Source organism: Oxyura jamaicensis, chromosome 2, assembly GCF_011077185.1.
Source record: "Oxyura jamaicensis isolate SHBP4307 breed ruddy duck chromosome 2, BPBGC_Ojam_1.0, whole genome shotgun sequence".
In the NCBI taxonomy this organism is placed as follows: domain Eukaryota; kingdom Metazoa; phylum Chordata; class Aves; order Anseriformes; family Anatidae; genus Oxyura; species Oxyura jamaicensis.
The window spans coordinates 7,239,214-7,256,322 of NC_048894.1; the positions used below are offsets into that span (position 1 = coordinate 7,239,214).

The 17,109-nt window shown below is 41.8% G+C and overlaps 1 protein-coding gene and 1 long non-coding RNA gene across 2 annotated transcripts in view; one reads left to right on the top strand and one right to left on the bottom strand.

The window, feature by feature from the left end:
* The window catches only part of LOC118162205, an 8,367-nt gene extending 5,846 nt beyond the window's left edge, over positions 1-2,521 (top strand). Inside the window, exon 3 of the long non-coding RNA XR_004748335.1 lies at positions 1,407-2,521. This is a non-coding gene — a long non-coding RNA (uncharacterized LOC118162205). The remainder of the gene's footprint in view (positions 1-1,406) is intronic.
* Positions 2,225-14,916, bottom strand: XRCC2 (X-ray repair cross complementing 2). The gene is made up of 3 exons (XM_035318260.1): positions 14,801-14,916; positions 10,479-10,560; positions 2,225-5,053 (listed from the first exon to the last, which is right to left on the bottom strand). Exons 1-3 carry the CDS (start codon positions 14,837-14,839, stop codon positions 4,338-4,340), a joined length of 837 nt encoding a protein of 278 aa, XP_035174151.1. The 5' UTR covers positions 14,840-14,916; the 3' UTR covers positions 2,225-4,337.
* Positions 14,917-17,109: the final 2,193 nt, after the last annotated feature.

The window sequence follows — 17,109 nt, forward strand, 5'->3', positions numbered from 1 at the left end:
ATAAAATATTAATATAATATATAAATATTTTATAAATTATTTATAATATTTTATATTTTTATAATTTATTTATTATATTTTTAACCTTCATTATAAATAAGCCATGCAGCATCTACATAGCTGAATCCATCACCAGCTTCATCTCTTAGTTGGAAGAACCTGCAGGTCAACTCTGGCCAACTTTGTACTTCAGAGCATTTCCATGCTAGACGTGTTAGTTAACAGTTTAAGAATCTTTTTTGTCTTACTACACATTATTCATAGCCCAGTGCTATTCTGTCTTCTTTCAGGCTCAGAGATGGCCAGACTTTTAATTTCAGAGGCTGCTGTGGGGCATCAGGTTTTTCTATCCAGAAGATCATGCAGATGCATTGCACTGATGCTCCTTTTCCCAGTCCGAAAGATTTTTCCACTGCCAAAGGCTTCCAAGCTCTTCCAGTGTTTCCTCGTCATAAAATCCCCAAGTCTTCTGATATTCTGTAGTTGCTGGAAACATTACAACTGTCTGCAGCTCTTACACCACTGAGTATTTGTTGCAGCCTCCTACATAAGCTCAAGGTCGGCAATGTGGCATGGCTTTCCCCCGAGGTGGGGACTGAGTTTGGCACAACGACGTTGCCCGTTGCCCCAGTATGATATTTGTGTAGGAAAAATATATTTGAATAAAGAGGCTCAGGAGACTATTATTACAGCAGGCACTGGAAATAACCAAAATGTCACGTTCCTCTCCAGGACATGGTCCAAGCCTTACGTCCAGTGGCCATCAAAACAGGATTGCTTTCTGCCTTTGTCCATTAGTCTCCAGTAAAAGCACAACTGTGGGCATGTTTCCACTTGAGAACCTTTATCTTGTGCCATTTCCAGACTCGATGGAAAATAAAGTGGCTGGCATCAGTTATGTTAGAAAAAGGAAACTCCAATTTTATGTGCAAGTAGAAACTTAAACCAAGCAAACTGGTATTTGTATTTTATTTGCTCTATTAAAAAGTCTAGGAATACAAAACACTTTTTGCTGAATACAGAAATGACATTTTCTTTTCAGGTGTCTGTAAAAGTACAGGTTTACCCGAAAAATAAATAGAAAACCTGCAAAATGCCTTTATTTGTTTTTGCCAAAAAGCTCTCTCATTATAGAAGGATGGGGGAAAAAAGGGTGAACTAGTTCCTCTTTATTTCGTGCTGGCTGCTTTAATTCAATGTTGCATATGAAGCAACAAACAGGAATGCTAAGGATGTAAAAAGTTCCTATGCCTACAAAAGCCGTGAGAATACAACATTCAGCTGAAGTACAATGACACTGACATGAAAGGATTTTTGTTTCTGAGAAATACTTGGATAAATCAGAGTTTGGGTATATATGCATTCTTTTCTCATCTTAACAATACACCATGGCTCTTCTTTTGCAGGGCTGCCAGCGACATAGACCTGCTCACCCCAAATGCTCTCCCTCCCTGCAGGGAGATGGAGCTGCGGCAGCACAGGTCACTGCAGGCTCCGCAGGCGGCGGGAGACTGGGCGGTAACAAGTCTGGGTGAAAAAGGAGACTTTGGAGGAGAAAGTTCTCTGCTAAAAACACGGTAAAAAAAACATTTTTAATACCCACGGTTAATTAAAGTACAAAAATTGCTGCTTCCCAGGTTCTTTATCACTGCATCTGTTTCAGACTTATATCCTAAAGGTTCGTTTTTCCAAACAGCATAATTCTGGCAGAGCATAAGGTCAGTGCACTCCCAAATTGCATGCTGCCTATCCTTCCTGCAAGCTTACAGGGATATGCTGATGCTCTGCGTCTCTGAAAGCAAGGCTCGCTGTGTACCTAAAGCAAATGTGCAGAGCATGAATATTACAATCCACAGAGAACTAAAAAATCCGCCCGCATTCAAAGTAAAATAAACTCTGAATTTTCAAAATTTCCCGAGGTAAACTCTTTTTGATCAACTAGAACTTTGGCTTCATTTCAGTTTATGCATTTATTTTATATTACAATGCAAAATATGAACTAGATTGTGAATAATAGAAAAGCTTTCTTTTCCAGATGGGAATACCAGCACATTTCCATTGTTGTTGTTGTTGTTTTCTTTCTCAAACATATTTTAGCAAGTACATTTTTATGAAGCAGTTTCTCTTCAGCAGTTGCACTCAGACAGAAAAGGGGCATGTTGATTTTTTAAAGTAGAAATCATGTAGCCGTGTAATTTTCACTTTTAAAAGGTCTGTACCGCTATTTACAAAAGTGCAGGTATGTCTGTATAGTAATTCCCAGTGGAAGTGTTCACTCATGTTAAAAAGACCTAACTCTGGCTCAGACTAGACTGATTAAGTTTTCAGCTTTGTATGTATTTGTGTACTTACACACGTTCTGAAATAAGTAACAGTCACGATGGAGGATAAAGCACTAATGAAATGACAAAGTCAAGAAAATCATCACCTCTGCGGAGATGCTATAAAGGGAACGTCCGCTCATTACATCTCACAAGAAAAGAACCGAAGGCATGAAGTGGTCAAATGGTTGGAGATGAGACAAAAAAGGAAGTTTTCCCACAGAAAGAATAATTAAACTGAACTGATTTTGAAGAGATGTGGTGGAGTCCAAGGGGATAAGTAAGTTGAAAATGGAGTGGATGAGTACACAGAGGATAGGTTTGATCACTGGCCATCAAGCACTGGTCTGAACGCAACCTCTGGTCAGGGGCTCCCCAAAAATGCAGTTGTAGAAGCCAGGAGCACTTGTCAGTGAGAACAGACTTTTCTGATGCTCCTCCCAAAGCCTCGGGAAACAGCTCCTGCTCCAGGTGGGCCCTGGGCTGGAGGGATGCACAGGTGTCCAGAATCTTTCCAAAAATCCAGCCAAATCATGCGGATGCCCAGTTCCACGAACAAGAGGATGGGCACACATTCCTAGCTCCATACACAGAAGCCTGGGCCCATGAGCCCACTTGTACACTGCTAGGAATTCAGGTATATTCAGCTTGGAAAGGCTGGATTCAGAAGCCAGGAAATTAAAAGGCACGGCATCTTCCTCAAAAAGATACTGTGCTAGGTACTTCTTCTTACATATGCATTTTTATTAATAATCTGTTCAATCTAAACTATAAAACGTGTTGTGCAACATGACTGAACGAATATTGCCGTGAGAAATATTTTCCCCTTGTTTGAGTAATTTAAATTTGTAAGCTAATGTAAGTTTTTGTATTAAATAATGTACTGTGTGCAATTTTCTTTCTTGTAAAGCACTTTGAAGCTTTCAAAGGGCACTCTAGGTTAATAAATAATATGGTATCCTTTGCCAGAACTGTAGGGCATTTCCCATAAGTTCTGAATCTTCTCTGCCAGAATTGCAACACGTTGCATGCCAAATCCTGCACACAAATGTTCTACATGTGGCAGATGCATATTGGTGAAGACCAGAGGCATGGCATTCCTGGATTTCTTCGGGAGAGTGGGGGAAGGGAAAGAAGTGGGAGGGGATAATGAAGGAGGGCAGGGAAGAAATTTATGTGTGCATACATCTTAAAAAACACACACGCACACAAACCAACACCACCCACAACAACCCATAGCCCATCCTTCATTACTTTCAAAGACAAAACAGCTTGCTGCATGCAGCACAAACTCCCAAGTATCCAGAGCTCAGTTTTTCCTTCGTTTATGGAAACAGGCTTCCATGTTTGTGATAGCTTTAGATTCTTCAAACCCAGACCCTTCTAAAGGTCAAAACACCTGCAATCCTTGCGTCTCACATGATAAAATAAGCAGAGAGACTGTCAGGCTGGAGAACCATGGTCGGGACTGCTGATGTTTAACAGGCTGTGAAAGCGAATCCTCCTCTTCAGGCAGAGTTCTGAATGCATTTCATATGCCCTAGGCTACTGGGAGCGAACCAAGACCAGTATTTACGAAAAGTGAACACTTGGCCTTTTTGCAGTCTACCCCATGGAAAAGTGGGCTTCTATGTCTGTACCCTGGGAAAAGAGGAGTGAAAAGCAGTGAGACCCAGAAATGAAGTCCGCGCATTTGACTGCGTATCACAAAGGTTACATTAATGAAGGATACTGGGAGTTTTAAATGACTTTGGTTATAATTTTCTTGATTTAATTGCTTCCTGCATTAAAAACAAACAAATAATTGCCAACGTTCGTTACTGGTTGGGACTGAACGTAAACAGTAATTCAAAAATGTTAGGGTTTCCTGCCCTTCGCTGAATTTTAAGAAAATGATAACAAAAATCCTTAATCACCCAGCAACAAGCAGCTCATTTAAAAGGTACTAAAAACTACTTAGAGCTTACCAGGCCTTAAGCACCAAGATTTGCTAGGCATTTAAAAAACAAACTGAAATTAAAACTGAACACCGCATTCTGCAACACTAAATGAACGTTTTACAACATTGTTTTTTTTGAGGTGGCAAGAAACAACCGTAAAACCTTTGCTGTTGCCAGAATTAAATTGCTTGGAGAAAAATATCCTGTGGGTTACCATTTGTTGCCATGATTTACAAAGATAAGGCCTATAATCTGTATCAAATTCATGCTGAAGCTTTAAAGGAAAAAAGCTTTCTGCAGAACTTGTAGATTTCTGCATAATCGTCTGCGTTGTTGCAAACAGGGCTAAGTGGTGCTCCCTCACAAGCTTTTCAAGAAAGTTAGCACATTTCTTCAGATTCATCTCCTGCAAGTTAAGACTCTCCCCTCCGTTGCTTCTGTCTATCCAATAAAAAGCTGATATGCTATCTAAAATCAAAAGGCAGAGAGAGGGGTGAGTGCAAAACATGTTTTCTAGAGAGTAAAGAGTGAGAAGTAACTGCGTGCTGCTATTACAGTTCACAAGAAAAAGCCTTCCCAGGCACTGCTTTATCATTTCTTCTGTGCTTTGCTCCAGTCTGTGCTCGAGAATGGTCACTAGACGGAGCATGTCAAAATGGTAGTCTGTATCAATGAACATGACTTCTGCTTCCAGTCCTCCTCCTGACTTTGGAATGATGCAGCGGGCTACCAGGTGGTAGAGCATTTCAGTTTTTCCTGTTCCTTCTGGACCATGGAATTCAATGACATCTCCTGTTCAAAAACAAAGAAGCAAGGTGTCACGTGAGGCCATCTATAGCTCAGAGTCAAATTTCAGTGTTTACTGAACCAATATTCACTATTCCACTAATTGGAAAATGTGTTTTTGAAAGCTTTGAGAGCCATAAAAAATATTTAAATCCTGGTTGGCATCTACCAAGAGAAATTCCGATTTTCAAGGAAGGCCTCTGAAGTGAGGAAAATCAACTGGCAGCGACGGTTGAAAAAAAGCCTGTCAATAGCATCTAGGACAACCATACCACTAAGAGGTTGGCACCTGGATTTCATTTATCAATACAGGTAGATGAAGGTTGAAAAGGAAACTGCTACACAAAAGTGGCTAAGAAACCATCTATTTACATTATGTACATAAAACTAAGAAAAAAAAGTAAAGGACAAGTAAAAAAATGTTGATGTTAGAGGTCCAAATCACATTGGCATATCTATTTTTACAGCACTGGTTGTCCTTCAACATTTTATGTCTGCTATGTGCTCTTTTGGTAGCTGCACACATCACAACATACCGACAGGAATCTGTGCCCACATATTCTTCTATGTGACCATAAGAAGCTGCTTCTTCGTCAGAAAGGGGCGTGCAGGTTGCTTGAACTGCAGGCAATGAGTGCTGTCTGAAGCAGAGGTCTCTGGTCGTACGTACGCTCAGCCTGCCTGATCCGTGTGTGTCAATAATATACATATCATGTGAATATGTTAATTAAAAAAGCATTGCCCACGACTAGGAAACCAGTTCAAATGTGAATGCGAGGGACTCTAAAGCCTTTTCCAAAGGCCTCTCATGTCTTAAAATCAGAGCAAGACTCTGAAAACAGATGTTAATTAGGCGTTCTTTCCAAATTCTAATTTAGAACTGGAGTTTTTATGACATTCAGAATTTTACGCAGCAGGGCAAATACGAATAGTAAGGAGAACACACGACGGTAACTGCAGGAAGGTCACGGCTTTCTATGGCCTTGGCAAGAGCCAATGGGCTAAAAGCTTTCCATAGCAGGATGCAAGAGTAGAGAATTAATTGCAACTTTACTTGAATGTGTTTGTGCCTGCCTGAGTTAGCAGGGTAAACTCAACTCACAGAGGATGCCCTTGTTTGCACATGCATATAATGTCAACATGCAGCTTGGGACAAGTGGCAGAGCATGGTGGGGAAGAACTAAGCTCTTCACCCATTGCAAGTGTTGAAAGGAATTAAGGAATTTACCTCTGCTGTGACAATTTGCCCACTTCAGTGGCACTCGGACTGCCCGCCTCTCCGTATTCAAGTTCCCTGCTCCTCCAAAACTGCAGTGCCAGTTTCCTGAAATTCTGACACTTTGAAATTTATTTAAGCTTGATTGCTTCCCAAACCTTAATTTATCTGTTCTGAATGGCTCTCCCCACTTTTGAGATGAAAGGTGACTACACGTCCTATGACATAGACCTTCATTTTTTCTTCCTGTTGAGAAGTCACAATACCCAGCTCCACCACTTGCAGCCAGCTGATGCTCTACTGCGTTACATCCACTGTGCTGGTGACATAAACCTGTGACAACAGGACACCAGCTTGGGAGAAATCCTTCCAAATACGCTGGGTAGGCCCTCCTGTTTCAAGTCTACTGAAATATTTTAGAACAAACGTGTAAGGCACCTCTCAGTAAGGAACAAAATGTATGTTCTGCCTGCCCCAGGTTTCAGCACAAGACTTCTGCCACCCTGAGTGGCACTGAGGAATTCAGCTCAATGGACTGGGCCAACTACACAACATGGATTGCTAGACCTACCTTCACAGCAAAATACCTGGTTTAAAGAAAACAAAGTATTTTTGTTGCCCTTTCAGAAGCAGCAGCAAGCAGATCTGACTCTTAGTTGGTATTATGCAAAAAAAATGACTCTGTGAAGTGCTTGACTCTATCTGTTTGAAGATGTTTTATCAGGAGCTCTGCACAACCTCCTATAGCACATTACGTAAGAGATCTGCAATGCACGGAACAACACTGGGGGGACCTTCATTGGCGGAACTAACACATTTATTGAAGTAAAAATTATAAGCTCAATGAAAAATCATTCTTAAGAGTTTTTGTGGCGGCTTATAAATGTTAACAGCACGACAGCTAAGCATCTGTCAAGGTTTGTTCCATATTGCCCCAAAAGATGCACGCCCGTGTTGCAGTTTGACCAAAACACGGACATGATGCTGACAGGCCAAAATGACTAACAACTTGGACTGTAAGAAAACCTCAAGGGAGCAGGGGATTTCTGTGCCTTCGCGATTATTAAAGAGACTGCCCACAAAAAGAACTGGGGCAAAACAGAAGCCATTTATAGCAACAACTGTAAATGGAGGGTTTCATTAATTTAGCAACCAGGCTGTAGCAGTAAGATAACGAGGGGAAATTCATCCTTCTGGATCAGAGAGAACAAACAGTGACACAGCAGAGGAGGAAGCGTGGCCAGCAGTGTTTTCAAAAAGCCACTGACACTATCTCTCACGTTAGGTCATGGAAGAAACTAAGTGATCAGTACCAGCATCATCCATTAATGTCAAAACCGTTTGAGAGGAGGATTAGTAAAGAGATACTGTCAAGGGATGGAAACAGTCTGGGAGGCCGAGTAGGGACAGACACTTTAACGTGGAAGAAAGTTGATGGGAATTCTTTTTTTATTAGAATTGGTGTTGCCCAACGTTACTGCTTCATCTACCAGTAGATTAATCTTCCATTAGCTTGGCAAAAGGTGGAGAAGACAAACTAATTGGGTTAATAACTTAAGGCTGTGAAGGTTTTAACGTATCAGGATAGATTATCAGAATGATTTCACAGGAAATTCAGCACTGACAAATTCAAAAAGTATGTTTTAAGGAGTAACCCAACACATTGCTTGGCTCGTAGCAGCTTGAACTAGAGACAAAGAGGAGCTGGCCCACTACAGGCAGACTACAGAGCACAACGGTCCACTGCTATGCAATGTTGCATAAACTTCAATATTCATACAACACTAATACATTTTTAACTAAAACATTGTGCTCAGCTCTGGTCATCTTTTCCATGTTATTGTTTGAACTACATTAGTCTTGAAATTTTCCTGTAATCATTACATTAGTGAATGTTGGTAAAACTATTTTCTGACGCTGGTGTTAAAAGCAGACGATTACAATACTCAGCAATAGCTTTGCGGGTTTCATACCAGCAAATACCTTTAAGTTACTGGGCTGCTGATTTATAATACCGTGCAGACACTGTCACTAATATTTGTACCATTTTTAAGTGGGGTAGAAAGGCATAATATTTATTCTAAATCCATTTTGGGTGTCACACTACTGCTGAGCTTTATGTGAACACCCACGGCTTCGTACCAGGGCCACAGGAGAAATACGCCTGGCAATAGTGGAAGCTTATTTAAAGCTCATGTCACTTTTCCTCCATTCCAGAAGAGCTCAAATGGTACGTAATTAATACACTTACGTCTTCTTCAATATACAGTTCCATCACAATCAGAATCACGGCACTACCTATATTAACTGTTCCTATTCTGTAGTATACTGACATATGTTATGAACACTTAATGATGATGTAACCTTTATATGGGTTATTGAAACTATATATATATGTAGCTTTGTTACAAATACTATCGGGAACAAGAAAAATGTAGGTCATCACGTTGCTTTAATCATACCATTTCTTCGTGGGCAATGTGTTCCAGTAGTCCCTAATGACCTACTAAATGCCAAGTTCATGACAAATGGAAAGGTAGATCTTCAACAGGGATTTAAGACTGAATAACGAGGACACACATCAAAATAACACATGGGCTCACATAAATGTATATACTGTGATATTAAAAGACAAAGCAAAAATAAAATAAAAGGTGAAGGCCATTTATACATATAAAGATCTCTGCTAACATTATGCAACTCCATTAGTGTCAGCCAAGAAGTATGACCAATATAGATAATAATTGATGTCATTTGTTAAAAGCAGAAGAAAAACAGAAGTGCTTCCCAAGCTCAATGTATGTGTTGGCACAGGGAGAAACCAGTGATGAAACTAGAAAGTTTCCAGCCATCTCAGAACTGAGGTTCTGGAAGGGTTGTTAGACAGACACGAACAACCTACATAGCTTTAAAATCAAAGTTGATAATTCTGGGAATGGAATTATGTAACCCTCTTGACTGCAATACCAAGGGCAATTACTGAATCTCAGGAAGGCTTCTTGGAGGCTGTTCAACCAGAACAGACCCAGTTCAGTCTCAAACATTTGCTACTTGTAAGTAAAGTACTTAAAAATAGACTGAAATATCAGCATTTCCTATAGCTGTATTTCTTTCAAAATATAAATATTTCTCCTTAAACAAAACAACAACAACAAAAAAGACACGTTACAACTCCAGGAGCCCTTTGAAGCCTACACAAGTTTCAGTACTGGTTCTTAATTCTTCTTGTGGCAATTCAGAACTGAGAGTGTTTAAATAATCTTCCATACTCCACTCCGTTCGCAATGACTTACCAGTATTTCTCTGCCCTTTATCTTTGTTATATCACATTTGAAACTTCTAGGGGCAGGAATCATATATTGCTAAACCCTTAATGTACTCCCAAGTGCTGCAAAATAATACGTGAATGGTCTCCCAGAGACTGCATTTGTAGACTAAGCATCATCTCTCATCCAATTATCTTGATTCTTTTTATTGCTTTTTCTGCCATTTCTTCTGAACCTTCTATAATTTGTGGGAATTCAAATTGCAGGCAAGTATGCTGATAACCACTGCCGCCTCATATTTTTCATATGAAGCCCATTCATTCATACATATATATACACATATTTTCAACAACTGTGGTATCTCACAGCATGAGCCTTTCAGTTTGCCATTCATACGCCTTTTTTATTACGTATTTCTAGTTTTGTATAATCAGAGTAGTCTTTTCCATTGTAGAATACATGAAATTTCACACAATCTGGAAAATAAGGCAGAATTCGTGGATAATCAATAAATTACTAATTGTGCTTATTTCTATTTAGCTCAGTAATTTCTTTCGTTACAACATCCAATCTCAATTTTAGAGCTTCTTGCTGCATGACTCTACCTTAAACTTGCAGTGGTGTCAAAAAGACCACTAATTAAAATTAGACCACTGATTAAAATAAAAAAGGGTAAGTGACAATGCAGAACAAATATCTGCAAAACTCTATGGTAACCAACATGCTTGGTATTTAGTCACCTACACCTGTGCTTTAATACCCATAAAACATTTTAAAGCAGAGTAACGCTCATGAGGATGACTTTGCATTATTTCATTTTATCTGGTTTGCCTAAAATCACATTAAGAGTTAAAATTCTGAATCCAAAGTAAAAAGATCTATCTGAATGCTTCTGAGAAAACTTTTACATTGACATTTTTGCATAAATAGGATAAAGATCCATTTTTACCATGGACGGGAGATCCTTCTTCAGCAAACAGACAAGGTTCAAGATTTTTCAGAGAACTTCTGCCCTCAAGGCGTGCAAGTAGCTTTTAAAAAAAGATAGAAGAGACATGCTGTCAGCTCAAAATAATGGGTCTTGGGAATCACATTTAAAGGACTCCAAGAACCGGGCGTTTTCAATGACAGTCCTATCAAAAGATTGGTTTGATTTGAAAACATTTTTATAAACACATAAGCACACCCACAGTCTTTGGGTACAGCAGATGAAGTTTCCATCCTTACAAATAATTAACACACAGATTCAGTGGTGATAAGGAGTGGATATACACTAAGAGAAATAGAGCTTAAAGAAAAAAAAAAAAAAAAACAGCAACAGAAAAAGCTGCACAGGTGAACTAGCAAGAGGGATTGCCTCTGGTATAAAGCAGCGCTGCCATTTGACACAATAAAGGGATAGCAGGGCATCTGTAATAACCCGCGCCTCCACAAGGCCACAAGGTTGAGAGGCAGAGCATTACCCATCATGAGTCTCCTGAGTCAGCCTCTCTGCATATTTATAAGTAAAACCACGTACATTTCATTAGAAAAGTATGCAGGACTCTTATGGACTACCCATCCTATTATAGTTACTTGTAGTATGGATTAAGGACGATCCAAAGTAACCAGCCACCAGTGGCTCTTCAAAACCCTGTGTAAAGCAAGCGCGTATTTGTAAACCAAGTTACTACAAAGCCCAGTGTAAAGCAAACCCGCTGTAAAACCAATTAGTCCAAAGTTCAAAGACAATTTCTTAAATTGACAGGTATCTGCATAACAAGCAGACAGGTGTGCACCTAACTCGCATTATTTGCAGTTTTGGCACACAATTAGCACTTCACCCTGTGCAAGAGCTGTTATTCCACATGTACATTAACACACGCAGGAAAGGACACTACCAGGACGCTCACAGCATCTGTCCTGGTGCTGAAAATTTTATTCTCCAAGACAACCAGCTGCCATTTAAAGAATTAAGCTAAACGAAAAAAAATCCTGTTTGCTTTTACTGCGTCTTCCTTAAAAACAGTCATGACATTGTTTTGAGCAGTGGGCACAAACCTCTGAACACAGCCTTATCTTGCTTTCCTCCCTGCCATATCAATGAGGAGCATTTACTCTGAATTGTCTCAAAAGTTGTTTAAACAGTTGTGCATGTGTTTGCCTTTAACAGCAGAATAAAGCCCCATTAAATGGCCCTGAATTTACTTGAAGTGGTCATGATGGGAATTTAAGTGTGACATTTTCATTGACATTTTAACATTCCCTTCCATTAACAAAATGTCAATGTGTTTGCCTTTGTTTGCCTGTTCACACATTTTCAGGAGAGTTTTCTGACATGTTCACTGAAGGGCCATAAAACACTCGAACTGACCTCGCTCAGGACCTGCAGACCCTCCTGTTACGTTTCACACGTTTGTGCGGCGCACAAAGCAAACGTGGAGAACTCTGGAGTGTTTTGGGAACCACTAGGCTTCCGTGACCTGACCAAAGTAAAAATCCTGATGGATTTACATTCACAAGAACATCTCTGAGGGCACATAAACTAGGCGCTTGCAACTACCAACCGCACTGCTGCAGACCGTATGCACACAGCCCAGGGCAATGGAGAGGAGAAACTTCCCCTCCTGGAGAAGGGCCGGGAATTTCGCCCCCCTCATCTGGTGCTGGAAGTCGAGAGAAACAGGAAAACCACCACAGGCTGCTGCTTTCTGATGCCCTTCAATTCCCAACAAAAGGAAGCACCACTGTGGTGTTCTGCGATGCTAGGCACCACCAGCATGGCTGGGCTGGGACACGAGGCCCCATGAGATGGTCAAAACATGGCGATGCTGCCTCCTGCTCCCAAATTCATTCCTACATTAACAAATACATTCCCCACAGTGGTTTTTTTTTTTCCCCCTTTCTTTTCTGGAAACTAAGAGCACTTTCCTCTTAGACTATTACCTCTTTAGGATTACCGCTCCAGCTTTGGAAACACACAATAGATTGATCTCTATCGTTTAAATCTGAATCTGTGGTTGTTTAAATGATGAGTTTTTACATTCATTTTAAATAACTACAGGTGCTTACTCTGAGCAGTGCTCATGTAGGTAATTTATGATAATTTGCTGATGATAGTGCACCTGTGTTTTTATCAAACTTGTATTTACTTCCGAGTTCTGAAGCAGAATCTCCAAAGGCACTTGCCTCATTAGTGTCACACTGTGAGCAATGGGGTTTCTGGCAGAAACAGCGAACAATTTTCCTTCAGATCTCACAAAGGTTTGTCCACACCACAACAGAAGTGACGGCAGCGAAGCTGCACCGAGATGAGGCACCAGACAGGAATCCCTCACCTCTGCAGACAGTGAAGACAGTGACAATATGGGTTCTCCCAAATCAGCAGAAGCTGCCTTGGCTCAGCTCCAGGGAGGGCATTTCCATGTTGCCTTCTTACACTGTCTTCTATGGGGGAGGAGGGAAAAATCTATGGCAATTAAAGAGTAATCTCGATGGTGGGAGTCAGGTGTCTCATGCTGTGTTGTGGACATTGTACTGCTGGATAAAACACTGCAATGGAAAAAGCTCGGAAAAAAATGCCCACAATTTCAAATAATGGATTAGAGACATCTGATTCTATAATTCAACTGTAGATGCTTGTTTCTTTCTTTTTAATTGTTTCATCTTCCTTTGTACAAAACATAACCTTTTAGCAACATGCTAGTGGTAGGTCTTCACTCATACCCGTCCTTGAGAAATGCAATTACACAAACAAGAAGCTGCGCACGGGTACACGTGGTAGAAAACAAGCTATCCAGCAAGAGCTGGGCAACAGCTGGGTTAAATTTCATTAATGACAACAAGGCTGACGAGACTGAAGTATTTCAGCAATGTCTTTTATGGCTTATCAATTCAATCTTTTTAATAAAGTAATATGCATATGGGCTGTCCCATTGACTAATATATTGTAATGCTTATACTATATTGGATCCAATGAAGTTATGCATAAATGTAAGCATACACGTAGGTCGTCAGAGATATTACTTAATTAAAATGTTAAAGAAATTCAAATTAAATACTATAGCTCTACTAGAGGCCGTGAGCTAACCTACAGGCTATTTATAAACACAAATACATCTCAAGTATGAGACAAAATTTAATTTTCAACCACTACAACCACTCTAACTGCGCTTTTGTAAACTTTGGGCATGAAGATGTATGCTAGCAATTTATCATTTATTTTATTGTGAGATACCAAAGGTGTTTTGTGAGAAGTTCTAATTTGTTGCATTAATCATATTGAAGAATAAAATTATAAGACTGTGGTCTCAGCCTAACCCTCACTGAAGTCAGGTATTATGCATCAGGCTATTTGAGGAAGTTTGCTTTAAATGAAGTTCTGTTTCAAGGGCTTTATGCATTTTTCTCCACCATGTTCGTTACTCAACACCTTGGCTGTCAGCTCTGCTGGTGCTGCTCACATGGACAAATGCGTTTACCCACTTGGACGTAAGTGGAAGACACGTCCTGAATTTGTGTATATTTGCTGATGCTGGGCAGCTGTGTTTTATGTGCCAAAAGAGCTTAAGAACTTGTGCCTTGAAAAAAAGAGAGAGCTTTACCAAGAAATAAATACTGATCGTCATACATGTTTCTATGCTTTTGTACTTAGCGTATCATGATACAGTAACATGTTACCTAATTAACTTGCTGATTGCAAGTCAAAGTAGCAAGTAAACATTTAAGGGAAGGGAAAACCAACAAACCCCAAAACTCAACCCCTTTTTCTCTGAAGAACACGAAAGCAACTCCACTTTGCACGCTGTATCTAAACCAATTCTTCCTCATTTCTTTCCACAGCTCTTCCTCCTCGCTGCATCCACCGCTTGGGAGGGGGATGGCGAGGAAGACACTCGTGAAGGCGGCAGTGTCTGGGAGCCACCGTGACAGGAGCTTCTCCCGATGGAACAAACCCTCGGCACCCCCCCCCCCCTTCATCACCCTCTCTCCGGCTCCCTCACCCTGAGGCGCTTCACAGGGCGGCGGGGCGCGGCTCTGCGGCTTCCCCTCCCCTCACGCACCGCCAAGCACGGGGGCAGGGCGGCCAGCCGGGTGTACCCTACCCTGTCCCGCACCCCCCGGGGGCGGACGGCTCGTTTACACAGCGCCCGGGCACAGCGAGGGGCCGGGCGATCAGCAAAGCTCCACCCGCCACCGCACCGCCCGCCCTGAGGGAAATGGCGGCGGGCGGCGGCCCGGGGCGGGGGGCACTGGGGGGGCTGGGGGGGTCTGGGGGGGGGGGGAGCTCACCTGAGTGCCCGACTCCGCCCTCCGCAGCGCGTCACCCATGGCGCGGATGGGGGAGGGGGCGCCGCTCCCCGCTCCGGCCCCAGCGGTGGCGGCCACTGCGCAGGCGCGCTGGAACGGCCCGCCTTTCCCCTCCCGGCGCATGCGTGGCTCAAAGCCCAGGGTGGGTCGTGAGGGTTCGAGGTTCTCGAAGCCGCGACTGGAACGCGGGGGTCTCGGGTTCGAGTCCTGTCTGGGCGCTTTGTGGCGCCTTATGACATTCCCGAGGTGCCGATCACTGCAGAGAGGCAGATATTTATTATATTTGTTTTTTTTTAAGAGAGTTTCTTTTTAAATGTTCTTGGTGTGGGTTTTGTTTTTATTTTTGCTCCTGGTCATTATTGGTGGCTCTGAACCACCAGCTTGCCCCTATGGGGAGCAGCATCAGGGATGGCGCAGGTCAGTGTCCTGTTGTGTGCGAGGCTGTGTTGTGCCCTGAAGGCGCTGAGGGCATCACCTCTGCCAGCCTTGTGGCCAGGGAAGTCCTGCTTCCTTGGTTTTGCAGGCGAAACGTGAGCAAAACGTTTCCCATCTGCGGAAATGGCCATCTTGGGGCTGAAGTGACTCAAAGGAAACCCATCCGCGTGGCCACCATTAAACCTCGACGCCTGCGAAATTACTCCCACAGAAGCCAGCTCACAATTATAGCTTAGATTAAAAGAGCTCTGGAATATTTTGCATACATGTGTACACCTGAGCGAGCCGGGCTCGCATGGCGTGCGATGTTCCTGGGCAGGATCCGACGGCCCGGCGTGTCTCTGGCGTAGGTGGTGGCGTGCTCGCGGTCAGCAGTGGGATCTGCTGAGGACCGCGACCCGTCCGCCGCCGCCGTGCAAGGCAGCAGTGAGAGGGATGACAAGCAGGCGAAAACATGGAGAACCTGTTTGTGTTTTCCATAGGCTAAATGCTAAACCAGCAGGATAAGAATAGCAATCCCACTCCCCATATCTGCATATCAAAGAGCAGCGGTGATATCATCCCTTTGGGTTTAGCAGGGTTATCAGCGATACTGCACGTTCTTACAGTTAGGAGGAGAAACTGGTGGTAGTGGAGTTCTTTGTTTCTTAAAAGAAATAAGTTTGTCTATATAAAAGAAATCTCGGCTATCTTGAGCCTGAGTACACCACAAATCTGAAAAACCTAACCACACATGAATGGCACAGGCCTTGTTTACTCTTTCAACCGTTTTTCAGCCCCAAATATTCTCCCTCTAATTCAAAACACCCTGATGTTGCCACCTAAACCAAGGTTTTAGATGTCTCCATAAGGGCAGTCAGATTTGACCAAATTCCAAACAGTACTTCTAATGTCAAGTCCTAATATCTCATTAAATCACTGAAAGAAGGTGGTTTCTTTTGGACAGCAGTCGTAGCTATTCTTATTCTCTGTGTATGGATACATATGCAAAATTATCAAAGCCAAGGAAGGTGATTAGTAAGCTTGGATGGGTACACAGGACACGTGGCACAAAACAAAACTGCAGTATTCTTAGTTTAGTTTCACTGAAGGAAGCCTCTGCCTCATGTTTTGGGAAAAGCCACCATGAGGCACAGACAACCTTAAGAGTTGTGTATCTGACTGTTGTTACAGTGCCTTAGAGGTCTGAACCATATTCCCTGGAAGAGTTCAAAAGGCCTGTTAATTAGAAGTGATTGCCCTTGAAGCTGACTGATGATTGAACCTAACCCAACAGTAGAGTGGACTCGTGAATTATGACAAAGACACTACTCATTGCATCAACCACTTTTTTTTTTTTTTTTAATTATAGCTTCTTTGTTGCTGTTCTCCCCTAATTAAAGCTGTTGCACTAATTTTAAAAAGTGATTGATGTTTGAATTTGGAAACATAAAATACATAGTACACATAAATGCCAGTTGACTGAAACCCCCTCCTACCTCGTCACTTATCACTGTCTGTATCCCAGTAGGGTCCTATGGGAACTCTTCTCCTGCATGGGCTTTTGGTATTACAATCTAATGCAAGATGAAGTGTCACAGTTGAATGGAGATCAAGTGACAAAGATTCCAGAGAGGGTAAAAGCATTGAATTCACCAGAACAGTAAAAAAAAATGGATATTTTAATGGCTTGATATATTTAGTACATAACACTTAGAAATATGTAAATCAAACACAGCGGTCATCTTGATAGACAGATTGCTGTAACCACCTCTCATATGTTACCTTTGCATTCATTTGCTTAATACAGTGTGGCTGGCATTATGAAGTTAGAAAATTGATGCTTACTTTGACAGCACTCTGCCTTAATAAAGAAT